The 24,280-nt window shown below is 40.0% G+C and overlaps 1 protein-coding gene across 8 annotated transcripts in view; it reads left to right on the top strand.

Moving 5' to 3' along the window:
• Positions 1-24,280, top strand: part of UNC13B (unc-13 homolog B) — a 233,148-nt gene that overhangs the window by 8,263 nt on the left and 200,605 nt on the right. For 2 of the 8 annotated variants that reach the window (XM_057313559.1, XM_057313558.1), the window contains one exon: positions 13,829-14,044. The exons of 2 other annotated variants lie outside the window; for them this stretch is intronic. Coding sequence is in view for 2 of the 6 variants with exons in the window: in XM_026506300.4 (XP_026362085.2) it covers positions 7,635-7,656 (22 nt within the window). In the remaining 4 variants the exon portion in view is untranslated. Of the gene's footprint in view, positions 1-7,312; positions 7,657-13,828; positions 14,045-24,280 lie in introns of those variants that run through there. 4 more of the 8 variants (XM_026506300.4, XM_026506301.4, XM_057313557.1 and 1 more) reach the window with 3 other exon arrangements.

Raw genomic sequence — 24,280 nt, forward strand, 5'->3', positions numbered from 1 at the left:
GTTTGTGATGCTTAGAAGTGAAGTTCATTTTATGTGATCATGCATTGTAGTCTACTTTTGGTAGATTTAAGAATTTAAAATTTAAGAATGTCTTTTTTTCCTTAAAGATTTTATTTTTAGGGGCACCTGGCTGGCTCAGTTGGAAGAGCACATGACTTTTTTTTTTTTTAAAGATTTTATTTATTTATTTATTTGAGAAAGAAAGAGAGAGAGAGTGAGCATGAGCAGGGAGGGAGGGACAAGCAGACTCCCGGCTGAGCAGGGAGCCTGGCATGGGACTTGATCCCAGGATCCCAGGATCCCAGGATCATGACCTAAGCCAAAGAAAGATGCTTAACCGGCTGAGTCACCCAGGCGCCCCAGCACATGACCCTTGATCTCAGAGTTGTGAGGTCAAGCCCCACGTTGGGTGTAGAGATTAACAAAATAAAAAACCAAAGCAAATTATTTTAAGTAGTTTTCCTTGGCTCCTGATGAGTACACAGTTGTCAGGACTGTTCAGTTGTTTTTTGACAAGTCAATGCTGAATTTGAAGTGACTGAAGAATTAGCCTCGATGAATAGTCTGCTTGAAACAATTACAGGTGAAAATGTTTTCAAGGAAGTTGAGAAAACACTAATTCAGCACAACCTGAAGTGGAATCTGCTAAACTGTGTCACAACCAACGGTGGCAAAAATATATGTGGAGGGGCACCTGGTTGGCACAGCGGTTGGGCGTCTGCCTTCGGCTCAGGGCGTGATCCCGGCGTTGTGGGATCGAGCCCCACATCAGGCTCCTCCGCTATGAGCCTGCTTCTTCCTCTCCCACTCCCCCTGCTTGTGTTCCCTCTCTCGCTGGCTGTCTCTATCCTGTCGAATAAATAAATAAAATCTTTAAAAAATATATATATATATGTGGAGCAGAAAAAAGGCTTAGTTCAACAAAGTTACAAACCTTGTGAAAATGTAATGCATTTAAAGTGTATGGTTATTCATGGGGCGCCTGGGTGGCTCAGTTGGTTGAGCATCCGACTCTTGGTTTCTGCGCAAGCCATGATCTCATGGGTCGTGAAATCCAGCCACATTGGGCTCCGTGCTCAGTGGGGAGTCTGCTTGAAGATTCTATCCTTCTGCCCCTCCCCCATGCTTTAAAAAAAGATTTTTAAAAGATTTTTTAAAAGAATTTTTAAATTTATTTGACACAGAGAGAGAGAGAGCACAGCAAGGGGAGCGGCAGGCAGAAGGAGAGGGGGAAGCAGGCTCTCTGCTGAGCAGGGACTCAATCCCAGGATCCTGGGCCAAAGGCAGGCGCTCACCAACCGAGTCAACCAGGCACCCCCGCAATTACTTTAAAAATAAATAAAAACTTCACTTAAAAAATTAAGCAACTATCAAGAGGAGACTCTAATAGAATTCTGTAAATGCTTTCTAAGCAATGAATACTCTTAATGGAATCACTTGTTCATGGACTAATAGCAGTATTTAACAGTAGTTATCTGTGAGAAAAGACAGATGAGATTCATAAAATCTCATTACAGATCAACCTTAAAGTTGGACATCTGCAATTGATTCTAATAATACTTGAACCCCAACTAAGCAAAATGCATATTCCCCAAAAGAATTTCATCCTTCTCATTAGTAGACCTATTGTACCAAAAACTTGTATTCAATTATCATTGGTTTATTTTGAATGTTACTAATTTAAAAATTGTGGAAATTTGTTTTCTCTCTTTTTGTACAAGTATCTATACAACAGCCTCAATTTTACTTTTTTTGGCCTAAAACCTAAGTATTTACTGAATAGTCCTTTACAGAAGAAGTTTGCTGGTCTCTGCTCTAGACAGTGCCGAGTGCTAAAACTGCAAGAACACCCACTAATTTCTTTTGCTTGTTTGCAAATCTTGGATAATTTTTTCCAATAGTGAAAAACACACATCCCTTCCCTCATGAAGGTTATATATTTGCTAAGTTAACCATGCCCACCACTGCACTTATTAAGTACTTAAACAATTCTGAAACCTCCAGGTATATATGCAAACAACCCACTTCTTCCTCCTAACCATGATTATAGCACTTTTCACAGTCTGTTTATCCCCAGACTGTGCATTCTTTGAAGGAATGTCTTATTCCTCTTTGTATCTGTAGCACGATGTGTGGTACTTGGTAGATGCTCAATAAATTTTTCTCAAATGCATTAACACCTACATCTCTCGTATGGCCTCCTTCTCAGATATTTATCCATTTGTATAAGATTACAGTGTTACTCATAAACAGATATTAAGTAAATACTTGATAGGAATGAATAAATTGATTTATTGGAATTCATTATTCATTCTGATTTTCAGATTTCACTACTTAGATAATCCTGCACAAATATCTTATTGCACAGGTTTTCCCCATTTATTTGAATTATTTTCATGGAATATATTCCCACAGGGGAATTTTATTCATTTGGCAGTATTTACTAAGTTCCAAATATGCCAGGCTAGGGGTTCCTGGCTGGCTTAGTCAGTGGAGCATATGACTCTTGATCTTGGGGTCATGAGTTTGAGCCCCATGTTGGGTGTAGAGATTACTTAAAAATAAAATCTCTAAAAAAACAAAAACAAAAAGCAAACAAACAAACCCAAGTTGCCAGGCTAAGCCATGGATTTTAAGCACGGGAGTAACATTTCTACTCTAGGTTTGCTGCTTTGGAATTTATGACTTCTTTGACTCTTCTGTGCTCCTTCTCATGAACCTCCACCCCATTCCTTCATTCTCCCTTTATTTATTTATTTTTTAAGATTTTATTTATATATTTGACACAGAGAGAGACAGCCAGTGAGAGAGGGAACACAAGCAGGGGGAGTGGGAGAGGAAGAAGCAGGCTCCCAGCAGAGCAGGGAGCCCGATGTGGGGTTCGATCCCAGGACTCTGGGATCAGGTCCTGAGGGAAACGCAGAGGCTTAACGACTGAGCCACCCAGGTACCCCTTCATTCTCCCTTTAAAACATCTAGTCACCTCTGTACAAATTGAAGATGAGTTCAATTTGTGCTAGACTATTTTCCATATTGCAATAGTATATTGCTGATTGAAATCTGTCCTAATCACTTTGACTGATGTCCAGTTTTTTTGTCTTTGACAATAACCAAGGCTTAAAACATTCACATTCATTCATTCATTCATTCATTCATTCATGTATTCAACGAGTCAACAAATCTTTTTTGGGTACCATTACCTGGTATTGTGTTATGTGTTAGGGATAAAGATATAGAAGACAGGTCCTTTGTTGTTGAGGAGCTCTGAGTCTAAAGAAAGGATAGATATGCAATTACTTTTCAATAAGATAAGATCTATAATGAAACAATATACAGGTGGTTTACTTCTTTTCTTGTTTTCCCTCTTTTACCATTCCTTTTCTGTCTCCTTTTCCTACTCCTTAAAAGTAGGTATGCTCTATAAATGACCTTTGTTCCTTTCTGATTCTATGTTGTCTCCTGGTAACCATAGGGCTCCAACTCTCAAATTCTGCAGCTTACTCTTAAATACCTGTACAGTTTCAATGTTTCCATTTCTTGATTTGTTCATGCAACTTATTCTCTGTATATGAAATACGCTTTCTTCCATATTTGCATGTTCAGTGCTATCCATACTTTGAGATCCATCTCCTCCACAGGCTGCTTCTCTCTCCTGAAGCCTAGCTTGATTCCTTTCATAGCTTCTGCTGAATTCCTCCAGTACTTAAGAGGCAATATAGCCATGTGGCTAACTGAGCTCTGGTGAAAGATACAGTTGGGTTTGCATTCTAGTTTTGCTTTATTTTCTTCATCCAAAAAATGGGGATTAAAATAGTTATATCTTTATTGATTGGAAGCTCTATCTCTAGTTTGGGCTGCTTTCTTAGGGTTCAAGTCCACATCATCTGTCCAATGGGTACATATGCAAGAATATGCCTGACAATCTCAAACTTAATGTATATGTCCAAAAGGAAACATCTTTCTCCCAAACGTGTGCATCCTTGGTTATCTATCTATCTATCTATCTATCTATCTATCTATCTATCAGTAAACTGTAGCATTATCCTTCCAGTCAACCTGACTTTAAAACTCTCTCTCTAATGCTACCAAAGAATGGATATTCTTATTCTCTACTATATTCATAGTCATTGTGAGCCAAGTTCTATCACATTAGTTCGTTTTTTTTTTTAAGATTTTATTTATTTGTTTGACAGAGAGAGAAGCCAGCGAGAGAGGGAACAGAAGCAGGGGGAGTGGGAGAGGAAGAAGCAGGCTCCCAGCGGAGGAGCCTGATGAGGGGCTCGATCCCAGAATGCTGGGATCACGCCCTGAGCCGGAGGTAGACGCTTAACGACTGAGCCACCCAGGCGCCCCTATCACATTAGTTCTTAACACTGAGAAGTGTTAAAGGGATTGTCCTTTTTCTTCCCCCTCAGTTCCATATTCACTGCGCAGTTTAATTTCTTGTTCTTTCACAGATCTTTTCTATCACCTTGTAAATTTTTATGGATAGTAAATGTGCTTTGTTTACTTTTGCATCCTCTCATTAAGACTGACCTAAAAGATACTTAATACATATTTGTTAATTAGTTATTTATATTAAATTTCTCTTTAGGCATTGGGAGATATTTCCAAAGAGATAGGGCACTTGCAGGAAGAGTAAATTTTTAACGGCCTTGGAGCATGGCTTGAAGATAATCGTATCGTTGGTAGAGGGCTCCCCTGCATCAGGGTTCTAAACTGGACCCCTTTTTCCCTGCCCGAGGGCTCCCAAAAAAGGCAGCATCAGAGCCAAACCCAGGTATTTTGGTCTTAACCACTTGAGATTCTTGGGTTCTCTTCATTACCTACTTTCCTTGATCCCGCCCACCTTCCTTCTCATTTCCTGGATTTCAGAGTCCTAGCTCTCAGCTACCTGCCAACTAAACCTTAAGTATGAATTCCTTTCAAATGCTGAAGAACTTTCAAGTACTGTACTGGAAAAACTAGTGAAGACTGTGGAGCATGGAGGATTGGTTTTCTATCCCTGTTTGAGTTGCTTCTGAAAATACATTTATCTTGCTGATCAGTATAAGTGGTGCTGGTCAAGTGCCTAGAGAACAGAAGACATTATTGCCATTTTCCTCTGAACTTTTTTTTTTTTTTAAGATTTTGTTTATTTGTGTGAAAGAGAGAGAGAAAGCAGGAGCAGGGGGAAAGGCAGAGGGAGAGGGGGAAGCAGACTCCCCACCAAGCAGGGAGCCCGACGTGGCGCTCAATCCTAGGACCCTGGGATCATGACCTGAGCCGAAGGCAGATACTGAACAAACTGAGCCACCCAGGCGCCCCTCCTCTGAACTTCTAACTGGGAAACTGGGATGCATTAGAACCTTCAGATAGTGGCTCTTGTTCTGCTGACCTTCCCTTTACTTCCCAGCTACATTCCTCTCTTCATGTCCACAATTTAAGTAACAACAAACACGTATTTGTCATTTTTTTATATACTAGGTAATTTAAACGCAGTTCCTCATTTAAACTTCAAAACCATCTTATGAAGTAGTTACTATTATTATTCTTTGGGAAATTGAGGCCATGTAGCTTGCCCAAGGTCAAAGTATCAGAGGTAGAACTCAAATCCAGGTGTGGTAGGCAGATTTCTAGGATGGTTCCCCAATGATGGTTGCCCCAGTGAGGCAGCTCCTGGTGGTATTCATGTCCTTGTGTATTCCCCTTCCCTTGAATGTGCCTTGCTTCTGATGCATAGAATACAGCAAAAATGAGGGGATATCACTTCCATGATTAGGTTAAAAAAGATTGTGACTTCCACTTTATTGCCTTCTCAGCTTGCATGCTTTGATAAAGCAAGCAGCCATGCTGGAAAGGCTCAATGACAAGGAACTGAGACCAGCCAATAGCCAATGAGGAACTGAGTTTTCAAGCCAACTTGAGTCCTGCCCACAATTATGTGAGTGAGCTTGGAAGTGGATCCTTTTGCAGTCAAGCTGGCACTTTGATAGCAGTCTGTAAAAAACCCTGAACCAGAGGATCCAATCAAGCCATACTCAGATTCCCGATCCACAGAAACTGTGAGATAATAAATGTTGTTTTAAGTCACTAAGTTTTGGAGTTATTTATTACATGACAATAGGTAATACACCAGGTGGATCTGATTGGCTTCAAAGTTCATGCTCTCCTCATTTTATAAAGGACAACAGCTGGGCTAAGTAGTTAAGTAGCCCCATCCTCCAGCAGTCCAGTGGATGCCCATTATTTTTAGGGTCAGCATCTCTGTTGGCTATGCTGGCTCAGTTTCTCTGGTCAAAATCTTCCTCAGAGTATTGCTCCAAATTTGGATGAACACTGGAAGGATCAAGTCTTCTTCATTGCATTTGCTCTTGCTTGCTATTGCATTTAGAGTGTTACTCTCTTATAGCAACTATTCCAGTGAAAGAAATCATTTGATAGCTAGGTTTACTTTTGGAGGGCAAAGACCCTGTTAGATTGACAGACCCTCCCTGGGTCTGGCAGGCAGATTTCCACGGTGCCAAGAGCTTGCAAAAGCTGAAACCTGAGCTGGGCTAATGAAGCCTTCATTAGAGGAGATCCTCTAATGGTGCTCAGCCCTGGCATCACATTAAAATCACCTGGGGAGCTTTTAAAACACAGGATTCCCGAGCTTTACCCCAAACCAATCAAATTAGAATTGCAGTGTGGAAGGGGTGTTGGATCTGTTCATTATACCATGTGTCTTCCTGTGTTCTGGTCTGGTCTTTCTCACTTCCTTACATGTTCCTTTGTCATCTTACCAGAAGTCCTAGCTTGAAATACCTATCTTCCCTCTATCCTTCATTCGGTAAATATTTACGGACTGATTTCTATATAACGGGTATTATTACAGCCATTGGGGATACAATGGCGTGCAAGGGAAAAAAGGTCTAGAAAAGAACTGAAGTCTCTAAACATTTTACTTTATTTATGCTCACTCAATTATTTTCCTTTTTTTTTCTTTTGCTGTAGTTGCTAATTAAAACATGCTTGCCTTGTGCTACGATCTTGTTAAATTATTACAGGTAGGGGCTCCTGTCAGTTGTAATGGATAGACTAAGAATTCGGATGGAAATTCTTCAATGAAAAGAATCTTCTTGTGTGGGAGGAGCAGAGGGCTTCAGTTACCTCCTCACATCGGTGAGGCGAAGCCCCGCCCACTCGGCGACAAGACTTTTTAGTGGGCGGAGCTGCCTAAATTCTTGCACGTTAGGAGAGGAAGGAAACCCCGCCTCTTACGTGCTTATGGGAGGCGGGGTCGGTGGACTGGGCGTGAGTTGATTGGCTGGGAGGCGGAGCGCCACGGGTTGGCTCTTTCCAGGCGCTCGTCGGGATCCCCGTGGAGCGAAAGGAGGGGGTAGTCCCGGTAGCTCCTACCTCCCAGAGATGGCGCCGCTGTGCCGCGCCCAGTCTCCTGTCTGCCCGCCCGTACTCACAGCTACTGGAAGCCCAGTCAGACGGTGAGAATTGAGCGGGTCCGAGGGAGCGGCGGGACGCTGCCTGCCACGGGGACCATGAGGAGCGGTCAGACCTGTGGGGCCGATAGCGTGAGCAGCCGCGGCACCTGCTGAGAGGAAAGAGGGTGCGGCGGCGCGGCTGGGGTGCGGCGGAGGCTCGCCGGTGCCTCGGCCATGTCGCTGCTCTGTGTACGCGGTGAGTGTGTGGACGGGGGGGGGGGAAGGGGACGGGGTCCCCGAGGGGTCCCCACACGCTTCCAGTGGGTGGGGGTTACCACCTTTTCCAAACTTCACTTCCCGTCCGTGCCTCGGGGGGCGATTATATTAACTCATTTATAAACATTTAAAGAGGTTCTTTCCACTCTTTCTTTTTCCTCACTCTCCTGTGAGGGACTGTTAACCTCTCCATTTCGGTGGCCATGTGACAGAGTTGTTGGCTGGCAGGCCCAGATCCTATTAAACAGTGACTGGGGCTATTCTCTAGTGAGAGTGGACTAGCTAGGAAACCGCGAATAGTTGGTGTCAACAGTGGGCAGTCTCCCTTTCTTTTCTTCCTTTTCCCTGCACCGTGAAACTGCAGGCGGATTAGTAGAAGGTTCTTTTTATCGCTGTTTGAACGCGATGTGGTACAGCTGTCACATCCCTTCTTCCAGTGTATCTCTTGGCTTGCACCCTCTGTTACTCGTCTCGTTCCCTGCTTCTCTGTAGTGTAGGCTAAGATATTCTAATATTCGACTTGGGAAGGTGTGTTGTCTTCTCTCGTTTTGGAGCAGGTCATAAGTCGTATGACCTATATATATATAGATAAGTAGATCTATATATATAGATTTTTTTTTTTTACCTTCTATTACAGTAGCTAAAGGGCCTTTATTGCTTTTTCACTGAGGACACTCGACCCATCTAAGAAGATATTTTAAGGCAAGAGCTTTGGGGTTTAAGATGAGGCAGGGTGCATGGATTAAGCTCTGTGGGGTAGAGACTGTTTCTTACTGGTTTTTGTATTGTTGGTGCCCGACACAGAAGCTAAGTACTGGCTTTGAATAAATGCATGCGAGTACTGTGATTTTTGAGATTATCTGATTAGAAAAAGCAGGGTTTGGATTACCCATTGAATTTGATCTTGGAAAATTTAAGTTACAGCCTATCAATAAGATGTAGGAGAAGGCGACTTGATGGTGAGAGAGAGAATTTATCTTCAAGGGCCTTTTCCTGGTACCCTTCACTGGATAGTTAGAGTTCATGTTTCTTTTGGCTTTGTGGATTAGAAGCATTGTTATTTGTGATCTCTCTGATGGGTGTTTCCCCCAGCTGCTGGCAAAGGGGACTGTTTTGCTCTGTTCTCTTCCGCTGTTTTGTTAAATCTCCATTAACCCAAAATGGATTTGACTATTTCCAGGTTTTACGAGACAATCTTTTTTCTTCATGGTTGATTTTTTCATTAATGAGAATTTTGCTTTGCTTTTAGTAAGGCATTTTCTCTTAGCAGCTGGGAATCTATTTATTCCTTTAGATCCCTGCTGTTGAGTAAAAGGATTTGGAAGGTTGGGTTTTGCAGCGTCCCTTGGACAATTTAAATCTCTACTGCTATACCGTATTACAGCGCTGGTCCTTATGAAAGACTCTGTAGGCAGCAGCACTATTAAACCAGAATTTCCTACTTAATTGCATTTAAATAACTTAAGAGTAGGAGCTGCCGCTGTTCTAATATTGGGCAACTTTCCTTGTCTAGAAATTCTGCTGTTTAGCTAACCTCTTTCCCTTTTCACGTTATGTTAGTGGAATCTCTCTTTTTTTGAACCTGGGGGACGGGAAACCAGCAGACCATTGTCTTTTGAATGGAGATCCTGAAGATTATTAATTACTGAAACAAACAGGTACCTCGTACAGAGGTATTCATATTAAATGGCAGAGTATCCATTCTGGGGAAACTTACAGAAATGGGTCAAAATAAATCTTTCTAAAATGATATTACTGCATTATATTTTGGCAGTTAGGAATGTTCATGTTATGAAAGAAACCTGTGTAATGATATTATATACCTCAGTATCAGTTCATCTTGGAGTAGAATTGAATTAGAATTTTTTTCCCTGTAGTCAAAGTTCAAACAGTAGTAGAAACTGATGTAGAAATTGGCATACTGGCATTTAATCATCCCCAGACATCTAAAGAAGTCAGTTTCAGGTGCCCCTCGCTGGGTATAGAGATTACTTAAAAAAAAAAAAAAAAAACTAAAACAAACTTCATTTCAGAGGACAGAACTGGGACAAGTTGACCAGTGATTGAAAATTGTAAGAAACTGTATCTCTCCTGAGAAATACAAAATTACGAAAGGCACAGTGTCACTGAAAATCACTAGAAGACGGGTACCTGGGTGGGTCAGTCAGTTAGGCATCTACCTTAGGCTCAGGTCATGATCCCAGGGTCCTGGGATTGAGTCCTGCACTGGGCTCCCTGCTGAGTGGGGAGTCAGCTTCTCCCTCTGCCCCTCCCCCCAACTTGTGCTTGTGTGAGTGTTCTCTCTCTCAAAAATAAATAAATCTTAAAAAAAAAAAAAGTCAGTTTCTTGATCTAACCCTTTAATCATGCCTTATTGCCTACAAGTTAAGGTCTCTCAATAGTCTGACTCCAGCCCTCCTTTTTGGCCTGATATTCTTGCCTATCCTTATACAGATATTTAGCTGTAGCACTAACTCTGCTCATTTCTGCCTCTGCATCCCTGTTCTGCATTTGTATCCCCTGAAATATTCTTTTTTGAATTTTCTGTTTATCAAAAATTTATTCTTCCTTTCCCAGTTTAGTCTACTTTTTTTGTTGCAAAGTTCCTGAGTTCCTGTCCTCAGTGATCTTTTTCTCCTTTACACTCTTAAACTTCAGACTCCTTTAAATGTAAATTACTTATGGTCTGAACAGTACCACTAATTTGGCAATGAATGGTATACTGCCGGGCAACTTTTCTGCTGCTGTTTATGGTGACCCAGACAAAATGAGAGTGGTTAGATCAGATCTGGAATTTTGTGTTCATTCGGGGTATTTGATTCTAAGAGGCACACTGAAAAAGTAGAATTTCTTCAGAGGAGAATCATGAGAACAATGAAGGGTGTAGAAAACATTTGAAGAATTGAGAGGTTTAGTTTTGAGGCGATTTAAGAGGGAAAGGATCGTAACAGATGAAAAGTGTTTTAAAAAACTTCATTGCAGGGGTGCCTGGCTGGCTCAGTCAATGGAGCATTCGACTCTTGATCTCTGGATTGTGAGTTTGAGCCCCATGTTGGATGTAGAGATTACTTAAAAAACAAAAACAAAATTTCATTCCAGAGGGTGGATCTGGGACAAGTTGACCAGTGATTGAAAATTATAAGAAACTCTACATCTGAAACTAATGATGTACTATATGTTGGCTATTTGAATTTAAATTTAAAAAATTATAAGAAATGATTTTAGTTTAAGGAAGAATGTTAGAATTGTTTTTAACAATTTTAACTCTACATCTGAAACTAATGATGTACTATATGTTGGCTATTTGAATTTAAATTTTAAAAAATTTAAAAAATTTAAAAAATTATAAGAAATGATTTTAGTTTAAGGAAGAATGTTAGAATTGTTTTTAACAAAGGGAATGGACTACTTAGGAGGTTTTTTTTTTTTAAAGGACATTTTAAGCAGAAACTGAATGAGTGCTAAGGGTGTTCTAAAAGAGATGTCGACATTGCGTGGGAGGTTAGACTTGATGAATTTTAAGAAACCGCCCTTTCATAGAATTCACTTAGTCTTTCTTTAAAAATTTGGCACAACTTTCCTCATACTAATATCTTTTTGCTTCCATAGGGTCTAGTACCACATGAGCAACTTGAGTAAACTAAATCAAGGATTTTCTTTAACTTTTGGGGTTTTGGTATTAGTCACTAGTTTTTCCAAACAAATTATAAGCATTTTGAGAATTGAGTCTTTCCATATTTATTTTTTCTTTTTTTAAAAGATTTTATTTATTTATTTGAGAGAGAGGGGCCACGAGTTGGGGGGGAAGCAGAGGGAGAAGGAGAAGCAGACTCCCTGCTGAGCAGGGAGCCCCTCTGGGGCTCAATCCCAGGACTCTGACTTCATGACTGGAGCTGAGAGCAGATGCTTAACTGACTGAGCCACCTAGGCACCCCTAAATCATTCTTTTTAATAGCTGCAGAGAATTCCATGTGTAATTCCATACACATTTATAAGCAGATGTAATTTAACCAGTTTCATATTGATGGACAGTCATAGTTTTTTTCATTTTGCTATTACAACAATGTTACCATGAACATCCTTGTGGATTTGTTATGTTTGGAGATCTCCAATCAGCTTTCCACCCGGACTTTGTGTGTGGTTTGCTCATTGCTGTTTTCTTGGCATAATTACACTCAGCTGGATCCATTAGCAAATCAAATGCCTCCGCATTCTCTCAGATCAGCATCCTCTATAGAGGCAGGTCCTTACCAGTAGGAAATATTTTATGCCTATCAAGAAGCCCAAAGACCTCAACTTTTGTAAGTTTGCCCTATGATTTCCGCGTACTCTTCTTTTTAAAAAATCTTCTTTGTATTACTTAAAAATTATTTTCCATATTGATACATGCACCCAGTGTTCACAGCAGGATTATTTACAATAGCCAAATTATGGAAACAGCCCAAGTGTCCATTGATTGATGAGTAGATAAAAAAGATGTGGTGTGTACACACACACACACACACACACACACAGAGTAGGATATTACTCAGCCATAGAAAAGAGTGAAATCTTGGCATTTGCAACAACGTGGATGGAGCTAAAGAGTATTATGCTAAGCAGAATAAGTCAGAGAAAGACAAATACCATATGATTTCACTCAAATATGGAATTTAAGAAACAAAACAAATGAACAAAGGGGGAAAAAAAAGAGAGGCAAACCAAGAAGTAGACTTTCAACTATAGAGAACAAATGGCTACCAGAATAGAGGTGGGTGGGTGGGCGAGTAATATAGGTGATGGGATTAAGGAGTTGCATTTAATGGATGAGCACTGGGTGATGTATGGAAATGCTAAATCACTATATTGTCCACCTGAAACTAATATTACACTGTAACTAGAATTTAACTAAAAAAATACATTTCCAAAACTTTTTTTGCAAAATTATTTTCCATATTGAACATTAATTACTTGTGTTTTAAGACAGTGTCACTAGTGATGAGAACTATACCAAGTCATTTATGTTGACTTGCCCTTAGAAAAGCTTATATTTATCATCATTTATTAGTTACCTAATTAACTGAAAGAATACTGGGAAACTCCTAGAAAGTGAATCCTGGGGGTACCTGGGTGGTTCAGTCCGTTAAGCATCTGCCTCTGGCTCAGGTCATGATCTCGGAGTTCTGTGTTAACCTCCAGCATTGGGTTCCCTGTGGGGAGCCTGCTTCTCCCTCTCCCCTCTGCTGGTGCTCACGCGCACGCGCTCTCTCGCTCTATCAAAAAAAAAACCCAAAACTTAAAAAGAAAGTGAATTCTGATGGACATTCAGGACACATATTGATTGTAGGTCAATTCTAGGCTGGGGAGACCTCAGATACATTTTGGTTTACTGCCATGGTGGAAAGCAGGAATAGTAATGATTTTCTTCCTTCCTTCCTTCCTTCCTTCCTTCCTTCCTTCCTTTTTTTTTTTTTTTTTAAGATTTTATCTATTTTTTAAGTATTCTCTATACCCAACATGGGACTCAAACTCACAACCCTGAGGATCAAGAGTTGCACTCCACCAACAGAGCCAGCCAGGTCCCCCAGAATAGTAATGATTTTAGAATTTTCAGTCCTAAGAACAGATTAGTGAAGTATTTTCTTCACATCTTATTTTTTCCCTAGTATTTTCATCTGCCTCTGCTAACTCTTGCTGTTGGGTTTCTATCACATCATGGTTTGAATAGTTAGTTCCTGCCCTTAAAAGCAGAGTTGCTGCTGGGTTCCTTTCACTTAGCTATGGCATCAGGAAGTTGATTCTGCCTTGTCTGAGCGTGGCAGCAGTGAAAGGGGAAAGAACCAATTTCCTCTGCTATGGATAGCTGTTGTCATGAATTGTTCTCTTCCTAAAAAGCAGTACCTTCTGTAACTTCTTAGTTTCTAAAAGTGGGGTTTCTGGAAGTTGTACTTTTTAGGCCAATAAGCTGAGTTTTTACCTTATTTTGCCTGTGCTATGTATTTCAGACTTTGGTATGTGAATTTGTTTAAAGTTTGGGCTGTGTATCATTAGTAAATATTTGTTGAGTACCTTCTCTCTGCCTGTTTATGATACATATCTATATAGTAGATAAGAGCCCAAGGAATCTAGATGGGTTTTAAAACATCTCCTTTCTTCTCTCTTCCTGTAAGCAGCTTGAGATGGTCTCTGAAAATGGTTTGCTATTTCCTTGAACAAGAAAATCCTACAAAATCACGCAAATCAGGAGGTTCAAAGCTTCGTGTTCAGTTTAAGTACACATGTGAAACTGCCCAGGCCATCAAGGATATGCATATCTGAAAAGCCACCAAGTACCTGAAGGATCACTTTACTGAAGCATTGTGTGCCATTCCGTTGCTAGAATGGAGTTGGTAGGTATGCCCAGGCCAAACAGTGGGGCCGGACACAGGGTTGGTGGCCCAAAAAAAGTGCTGAATTTTTACTGCTCATGCTTAAAAATGCGGAGAGTAATGCTGAATTTAAGGGTTTAGATGTAGATCCTCTGGTCATTGAGCACATCCAGGTGAACAAAGCCCATGAGATACAGAACTTACAGAGCTCATGGTTGGGTTAACCCATACGTGAACTCTCCCTGCCAAATTGAGGTGATTCTTACTGAAAAGAGAAGATTGTTCCTAAAGCGGAAGAGGAGGTTGCACAAAAGAAAAAGATACCCCTAAAGAAACAAAAATGTATGGTCCAGGAGTAAGTCATAAAATAAATGCAAATAAAAGTTAAACAACAAAACAAAAATCTCCTTTCTTAGATAAATCCCAAATTAGGACTATTAGGTCTGACCTAGGATAAGCCGAATAAGTTAAGTTCTTACTGGAGTGGGATGATGCTGCACTATTTTTTTCTAACGTTCAAAGCAAGATTCTTAAAGTTTGGGGAATGTTTTATACAGTCTAGTGGACTGTCTTTATGAAAAATCAGGGAAGATTGCTATTTGTGTATCAAACATTTTTAAATTGATTTATAGTATATGTACAGAAAAGCACACAGATCTTAAGTTTATGTCTCACTGAATTATCACAAAGTGAACATACTCACATGTCAATTACTTTGGTCAAGAAGTAGAACACTGCTAACACTTCAGAAGCCCATCTTAGTATTCCTGTCAATCATTATTTCCTCCCACTTTCCCAAAGCTAACATTATCTGATTCTAACACCAGAGTAGTTTAGCTTGTTTTTTTTTTTTTAATAAGCTTAACTTTTAAAAATAATATTATATTTTTAAGTAATCTCTACACCCAACGTGGGACTCATACTTGCAACCCCGAGATCAAGAGTTGCATGCTCTCTGGACTGAGCCAGCCAGGTGCCCCAATAAACTTCATTTTTTAAGAGCAGTTTTAGTTTCATAGCAAAATTGAGTATACAGTTTTGCTTGTTTTTGAATTTAAAAAAAAAATCAAAATATAGGGGCACCTGGCTGGCTGGCTCAGTTGGTAGGGCATGCCCCCTCTTGATATGGGGTTGTGAGTTCAAGCCCCACATTGGGTGTGTTTACTTAAAAATAAAATCCTTAAAAAAATTAAGATATAATTGACGATGAACTTAATAAAAGGAATTATACAGTATTTCTTTCTGACTGGCTGCTTTTGCCTAACATGCTTGTCAGATGTTTCCACTTGATGCATGGCTGTGGTTCATTGATTTTTTTTTTTTTTTTTTTTAGTTGCTGTATACTATCTCATTATATGAATATACCACAGTTTATTTATCTTTGGATATTTTTTCCCCATCTTACCATTTTATATCTTTTGGTCCTACCTTGTATGTATTTCTGTTGGGTATATATATGGTGTATGTGTATCTGGGATTAAAATTTCTGGGTCGTAAGTTATGGTTATGTTCAACTGTAGTTGATAACATAGAACGGTTTTCCAAAATCTACCAATTTACTCTCCTAGTAACTGTTTTTCTAATATTCATTTTTTAAAAGATTTTATTTATTTATTTGAGAGAGAGTATGAGTGGGGGAGGAGCAGAGGGAGAGGGACAAGCAGAACCTCTGCTGAGCAGGGAGCCCCACTCAGGGCTTGATCCCAGGACCCTGAGATCATGACTGAGCCAGACATTTAACTGACTGAGCCACCCAGGTGCCCCTCTGATATTCATTTTTTAAAAAAGAGAATTGAGGGGCATTTGGGTGGCTCAGTCGGTAGAGTGGCCAACTCTTGATTTTGGCTCAGATCATGATCTCAGAGTGGTGAGATCAGGCCCCACTGCAGGCCCTGCTCTGAGGGGAGTCTACTTAAGATTCTTTCCCTCTCCCTCTGCCCCTTCCCCCCTGCTTGTGTATGAGTGTGCTTGCTCTTTCTCTCAAATAAATCTTAAAAAAAAAAAAAAAAAATTGAATGGCCCTTAATTCTCAGCATTTGGCCAGGTTATCAAACCATTTCACAGGCATTAATACATAATTTTTACATGTTAATCCTGCAGGCTTGATAATGTGTGTGTGTGTGTGTGTGTGTGTGTGTATATATTATATATATATTGTATATATATTATATATAATATATATATATTATATATGTTTTAATGACCTGAAGAGATCTATTATGTTTGAGATGATGTCTCACATTTAAGACTAAAGTTTGTGGCATTTCATTGAAAGAAATACTGAGTTAATGCTTATAATGTTGAATAAAGATAACAGCCTAGTCCCTGAACTTACTGGCATTATGTACTTTATTTATTTATTTATTTATTTATTTATTAAAGATTTTATTTATTTATTCGACAGGATAGAGACAGCCAGCGAGAGAGGGAACACAGCAGGGGGAATGGGAGAGGAAGAAGCAGGCTCATAGCGGAGGAGCCTGATGTGGGGCTCGATCTCATAACGCCGGGATCACACCCTGAGCCGAAGGCAGACGCTTAACCGCTGTGCCACCCAGGCGCCCCGGCATTATGTACTTTAAAAAAGAAATACCATCATTCAAGTATTTATCAGCTTGGTATATGCCAGGCACCATTGGGCATACTGAGAATATAGAGGTAGGGGAACTAGGTAAATGTGGTCTGTGCCATCACAGAGCTTACAGACATTATTACAGGCTTAATGAAGACCACTTGAAAATATGGGAAAGTGCTAAAGTAAAACAGCACAAAGGACAAAACCCAAAAATGTTAAAATCCCATCCCTCAATATTACTGTTAATATTTTGTTTGTTTTTTAAACTTACTGTGGAGAATTTAAAATACATTAAAGTAGGTAGAACAGTGTAATGAACCTACAGGTTCCTGTCACCCAGCTTCAACATTTATCAGCTCTCATTTTTTTTAATAACCCCATCCAGTCTCCCTTCTTTCTCTATTTGAAGCAAATCCATACACCATCATTTCATCTGTAAACATTTCAGTATGTATCTTCAAAAGATAAGGATTAACCCCCCCCAAAACCAGTATCACATTTTAGAAAATTCCTTAATTCCACCAAATATCCAGTGTTTGAATTTATAGTTTGTTCATAAATATTACAATTTTTTTCTTTTTTACAGTTTGAGTGTTTGAATCAGGACCGCAATAAGGTCTACACATTGCTTTTGGTTGATAGTTCTTTTGGGCCTCTTAATCTTTAGGTTTCATCTCCATCTCTCCTACTCTTTTTTTCTTTGCAACTTCTTTGTTGAAGAAACTGGATCATTTGTCTTGTCTCCCAGTCTGGATTTTGCTGATTGTATCTTTATGGCATAGTTTAACATGTTCTTGAGTCTTAAACTATATATATATATATATATTTCCGGGCGCCTGTGTGGCTCAGTTGTTAAGCGTCTGCCTTGGGCTTAGGTCATGATCCCAGGGTCCTGGGATTGAGCCCCACGTTGGGTTCCCTGCTCAGCAGGGAGCCTGCCTCACCCTCTCCTTCTGCCACTCCCCCTGCTTGTGCTGGCTCCCCACCCCACCCCGTCAAATAAATAAATAAATACATAAAAAATGTTTTTAAAAAACCACCTATATATATATTTCCTATAATGTTGATGTTAGAATTAGAGACTTGAGCATACTGCTTTTTGTTTGTTTTGTTTTGTTAAAGCTACTTCATGAGTAATGTTGGGTTCTTCATTGGAAGGCTCAGAATGGCTGGTTGTCTCTCCCCCCTTTTTTTTTTTTTTTTTTTTTGGTTGGTGTTGTTGGTGCCTGTTGATGCTTAATGTCTAGCAGATTCATTAGGGGCTGCAAAATGGTGATAATCTAATCTAATAATTCTTTCATTTGTTAGCTGGAATATTTCAATAAAGAGAAACTTCCCCACATATTTTCAAAGATTTATTTATTTTAGGGTGCGCAGGCAGGGGGAGGGGTAGAGGGAGGGGGGAGAGAGAGAGAAACAGACTCCCTACTGAGCATGGAGCCTGTCTTAGGGCTTGATCCCACAACTTTGAGTTCATGACCTGAGCCTAAATCAAGAGTTGGGCACTCAACTGACTGAGCCACCCAGGTTCCCTGAGAAACTTCCTCAGATTTACTATTTAGCTACACAGTGGGTTTTTACAGGAAAGTCAGGATAAATGCTTGGTTCTTTCCTTTTATTTATTTAATTCTCAAAATAGTGATTTGGTCTCAGCATTCTCTAACAGTGACTAATTAGTTGCTATTGTCTTCAGTACTATTATGAAGTCATAGATTTAAGCGTATTTCAGCCTATGTGGTTATTATTGATATACAAATTGTTCGTCTTTGCCACTAGCAGCTTCTTACTGTTCATGTTTTGATGTGTATCCTTTTAGACACCCTCCCCATACTGTTTGGCCACTCTACCCACCCCTTTTTTCTTGAGATCAATTTTCACATGCATTTTCTCATGTCAGTAATTTTTTATAAAATTTTTTATCTAGTAATAATGTCAGACTGCTAGAAAAGTTGCAAAAGTAAAAATGATACAAAGAACAGTTGCTTGGTGGTAAGTTTCAGACAACATTGCTCTCTATCCCCTAAATACTTCATTGTATATTTCCTAAGAATAAAGATGGTCATTGACATAACCACAGTAATCTTTCAGTAAATTTAGCAATGATACAATAATTTTTATTTTTTATTATTTTTTAATAATATTTTTTATTATGTTAGTCACCATACATGATACAATAATTTTATTTAATCTGCCAGTTATATTCATTTTTGTCAGTTGTCCCAGTTGTCAAATGTCCATTATAACATTTTTCTTTTCCAGGATAGGATCCAGTCTCAGAGTTGGCTTTCCATTTAGTGGTCATGTCTTTTTAGCCTCCTTCAATACAGAACATTTCCATAGCCTTAAAACAATTTTTTTTTTTTTTTGGTAACATTGGCCCCCCCCTTTTTTTTTTTTTTAAAGGATACAATCCCCTCTCCTCTCCTTTTTTAGTGGAATGTTCATCATTTTTGGTTTGTCTGATGTTAAGCATCCTGAATTGGAGTACTACTTAGTTGATGTTGTGTCCTTCTCAGGGTATCAACATCAGAAAACACATTGTGTCTCTCTTTGGTGAAATAAATTTTGATTACCTGGTTAAATATTGTTTGACTTTTGGCTCCCTGTAACTTATAAGCATCTTGTAGGACATACTTAATAACATTGAAATATTCTGCATAATAGGAGTGTTATAAGGACTAAATAGAACAGGGGCTGCTGGCTGGATCAGTCAGTAGAGCATGTGACTCTTGATCTCAGGGTCATGGTGTTCAAGCCCTAGCCTACTAAAAAAAAAAAAAAAAAAAAAAATTAAGAGGGGGTACCTGGGTGGCTCAGTTGGTTAAGCATCTGCCTTCGACTCAGGTCATGATCCCAGCGTCCTGGGATTGAGTCCCTGCTGAGTGGGGAGCCTGCTGCTCCTCTGACCTCCTCTTGTGCTTTCTCCCTCTAATAAATGAATCTTAAAAAAAAATTAAAGACTAAGTAGAACATTATTTGTCCAAGTGGCTGAGACAGTGTCATGCATGTGGGTTTGTTAAATTTGAATCTGCCTGACATAATGAAAATACTGCTTTAGTGTATTTATTAATCTGGTGACAGTGTGTAAACTGGATTAAGTGGGGGAGAAATTAAAGGCACTTAAATCATAGCAGGAGTAATTTAGATTGAATGTAAATTAAAATTTCTTGATGAGATTTGAACTGTTGCAGAAAAGCAGTGAAATTCATTTTTCTAGGTCTCTTAAAAATAAGTCCTGTTTCCTTCTGTGTGGAATATTTAGGTGTAGCTGCTCTGGATGAGGAAAGCTAGATAAACAGCTTTGCATTTCCTGCTTTAAGATTCTTTGTGATTACAGAGAAATGGAATAATTGCGTATGGTAGAATTTTGTGTTCAGTTTAGCAAGGAAATTTTTTCATTTTTCTATTTATCTTCAGTAAAAATAGAATGTTCATTCTCATGTTATCTCCAAAAGCAACTATCCACTGATCATGTGATAGAGGCCCATGGCATCAAAAGAAAAGAGTCATGAGGGCTTTTTTGTGTTAGTGAACCCCACAGTGATAAAAAAAATGTGGTCAAAATATGACAGGAACAGGTTTGTGTTAGTGTGTATGTAAATACTGTTTTCTTCTAAAGAATATTATAAATAGGGAAAAGCAGTTCTGAGTCATTAGGAAATACCGATTTCCAAGAAAAGCCTGTTTTGTTTTCTGGTGCTGTTTTTGCGGCTTCTATTTCTGTGCCGTAAGTACTTATTTGGGACTGGAGAGCAGAGAGGCCTTTGGATTGTGTTGGGCTGTTAATTTTTTCTTGGAAGTGTTTGCTTTATTAATTTTTTAAAAAAATATTTTAGAGTGAAAGAGCTCGAGTGGAGGGGAGGGGCAGAGGGAGATTCCACCCTGCCCCACATGGAGTGGGGTGGGGCTGGGTGGGGCCAAGCCCAGGTGGGGCAGGGCGGGGGGGGGGGGAGGGGGCGAGGTGGGCCCTTCTACCCCGTGGGGGAGGGTGGGGACTGGCCAAGCCCAGGTGGGGCAGGGTGGGGACTGGCGGGGGAGTGGGGAGGGGCGGGGGAGTGGGGGGGGCGGGGGGGGGGTGGGAAGGAGTGGGGCCCCGAGTCGGGGCTCGATTTCACCGTCCTGAGATCACAACCTGAGCCAAATGCCGGAGATACTGAGCCATCCAGGCATCCCGGCTTTATTAATTTTTATAGTGTTTTATTGTGAGTGATGTTGAAAAGAAAGATGCTAGAGGACAGTGAGTGAGGAAGGTCTGCATAGAAGCTAAGGAGGGACTAGGTTAGGGACTAAGCTAAGGTTGGACAATGGCAAGATAATTGCTTTTATATGTGATTAAGGGGGGATAAAAATGATTTAATCAAAGGGCTAGTCACTTAGGTGATTTCTATTCAGACTTGTAGGGCTTTCATGTACAAAAGAATAAAGGAAATCTGCTTGCTAAGGAGAGGGGATAAATGATACAGATATAGGCATCTATGTACACCTCATTTCAGTCATCCACACCCATGATCACATCATAAAGCATGCCACTCCTTGGAATGGTGCTCTGCTTTTGGATCTTAAATTTCTTCACCTATCTGATCGTATTCTCCAGTCTGTCTTCCTAGCTTTTAGTCTCACTGTGTTTTTATGACTGTAATATAGGGTAGATATTAAAAAGCTTTGGTTTTAGATGGACCTGAGTTGGTGAATGTACATCTCTACCGCTTATGAGTTGTGTGCCCTTACATATGTTACTCTCACTGAGTCTTAATTTCCACATCTTTAATATTCATATATCTATTTCAGAAGTATTAAATTCCTATTCTTTTTTTCTTTGCTTGTTTTTTCACTAAGCTGTAGGCGGGACATGGGGCTTGAACTCATGATCTGGAGATTAAGAGTTACATGCTCTGCGGACTGAGCCAGCCAGGTTCTCCTTAAGTCCCTGTTCTTAATGGAGTTTCATTCTATTAAGGGAAGATACAGAAATAAAATAAATGAATAATTAAGCCTAAATAAGTGAAGAAAGTAAGGTAAGGGACTGAGAGTGATCTGAATGGAAGAATTATTTGAAATAGAATTGTCCAGGAATCCCTCATCAGGGTGGTGGCATTTGAGCTGAGACCTGAATGATGAGACGAAATTATCAGTCAGAGATCTGAGGTAAGTTTTTTAAGCAGAGGGAATTTGAGGGGAAGGAGGAAAAAAGGATTATTGGAAGTTAGGGTGACAGGTAGGCAGAGACTAAATCATACAAGGTTCTGTAGTTTGTACCAAAGAGTTGGATTTTTTATTTTAAGATTTATTTATTTATTTATTTTTTTAAAAGATTTTATTTATTTATTTGGCAGAGATAGAGACAGCCAGCGAGAGAGGGAACACAAGCAGGGGGAGTGGGAGAGGAAGAAGCAGGCTCCCAGCGGAGGAGCCCGATGTGGGGCTCGATCCCAGGACTCCGGGATCACGCCCTGAGCCGAAGGCAGACGCCCAACCGCTAAGCCACCCAGGCGCCCCAATTTTAAGATTTATTTATTTGAGAGAGAGAGAGATAAAGCATGAGAAGGGGGGGAAGAGAGAGAAGCAGGCTCCCCACTGACCGAGTTGTTGGATGTGGGGGCTCAATCCCAGGACCCCAGGATCATGAACTGAGCCAAAGGCAGATGCTTAACCGACTGAACCACCCACGTGCCCCAAGAGTTTGATGTTACTCCAAACAGCATTGGACCTAACTGAATGGCTTTAAGCAAGATCAATGCTTTGATTTATGTTTTACAAGTGGTAAGTTTGTGGTGAGTAAACTGGGATGGGAAGCCATGGCTAGCAACACTGGAAGCAGGGGCCCTCTTGGAGCATTCAGGTAAGAGATGGATAGTGACTTGGACTAGGGTGGTAGTACTAGAGATGGTGCAAATATCTATAGCAAAGCGTTGCTGAGGTAATTATTGTAACAATGATTAGCACTCTCCCAGGCCTAAAATGAGTGCTTATTTTACTATAAAAATAGTATTAATGGTTCTCATTCAGCTTTATGCCATCTATTCATCTAAGTTACGAAGCTGAAGTCATCCTAGATTTCTCATTCGAGGAAGAAAATACAGAGAGGAAAAAAAATTGGTAGATTCAGTTGAGTTCGTGGTGTCTGTAGAGTAAGTTACGTATATGTTGAGATGAAAGTATCAATAATCTCCTTGCAAGATGACCTTTGAAAATAATACCTGAAAATGTAGATCTATAGCTTGAGAAGTCTTGTTAGAGATAAATACTTGGGAGTTGTAGGTATTTGGTAGTATAAAGCCATTAGCTTGAATAAAATTGCCTATCTGTATAGAGGATAAAAGAGGAGAAAAATGAGCTAATGCTGTAACTAAAGGAATGGGCAAAAGAAAGGTTGATAGGTGATGAGAACTGCAGGAAAATGGAGAATGCTGTGTCTGTGCCTGAAGTCTGGAGTAGAGGGAATTTCAGGAAGGGATGATTGGATGATAGAGATGAATGATACTGGTTGAGAATAAACAAACCAAGGTCACTGGATTTGAAAACTAGAGCAGTTTCAGCATCATATTACAGTGGTTCCAGGAGTATCTGGGAAGTGAAGTGGTATTAGCTACTGTAGGCTCCTCATTCAGAAGAATTACAATAAAGAGAAGGGTTGAGTGCGTCTTGAGAGGATACTTGGATGTTTGGAGCCTGAGGGGGAAAGTCAGGATGAGAAGGGGGTAAAGGAGACATGATGAATGATTTCCCTATAAAGTAGGATGCAAGGTTATCAGCTGAAAATGAGGTGGTGGGGATGGTTTAGCAAGTGTGAGTGGAGTGCTAAAGGTTTCATTTACTCATTCTTTCAGCATCTATTGTGCCAGGTACTTGGGGCACAGTTGTGATTAAAAAATAAAACAGGGGCACCTGGGTGGCTCAGTCAGTTAAGCATCTGTCTTTGGCTCAGGTGGTGATTCCAGAGTCCTGGGATCGAGGTCTGCATCGGCCTCCCTTCTCCGAGGAGAGCCTGTTTCTCCCTCTCCCTCTGCCTGCTCCTGCTCCCCCTGCTTGTGCTCTCTCTGTGTCAAATAAATCAAATCTTAAAAAAAAAAAAAAAAAAGTGTTCAAAACAAAACCCTTCTTGGAAGTTATACTGATTAGTGAGGCAGCTAGACATTAAGCAAGAAGAATCATATCGATTAAAATAAAATTATAACTAGAGAAAAATACAACTGTTATTTGTACTGCAGATGTGAGAATGTGAGTACATAATGTAATGAGAACATATGATAGGAAAAGTTACCTACTCAGTTCAGAGAAGCCTTACCTAATGAAGTGAAGATTGAATTCAGATCTGGAGGAAAAGGAAGCCTTACTCTGGGAAGGGAAGGAAAAGAATATTCTAGGCAGAGGAAATAGTGTGTACAAAGTCCTTGTGGTGAGGATGAGGAGCTGAAAGAAGGCAGTATTGCTGGTGTGCAGAGAGGAAGAGAAAACATGGGTCAAAATGAGGTTAGAGAGGGGTACCTGGTTGACTCAGTCAGTAGAGCATGTGACTCTTGATCTCAGGGACATGAGTTCAAGCCTCATGTTGGGCATGGACCCTACTTAAAAAAAAATGAGGCCCCAACTATGGGGCCCTTGTACATCACATTAGAGTGGAAATTGAATGGGAATGAGATTGAGGGAGGGGCAAAAGTTTATAAACGGAAAGCATGGGATTT

This window comes from Ursus arctos, unplaced genomic scaffold (genome assembly GCF_023065955.2).
Source record: "Ursus arctos isolate Adak ecotype North America unplaced genomic scaffold, UrsArc2.0 scaffold_18, whole genome shotgun sequence".
In the NCBI taxonomy this organism is placed as follows: Eukaryota; Metazoa; Chordata; class Mammalia; order Carnivora; family Ursidae; genus Ursus; species Ursus arctos.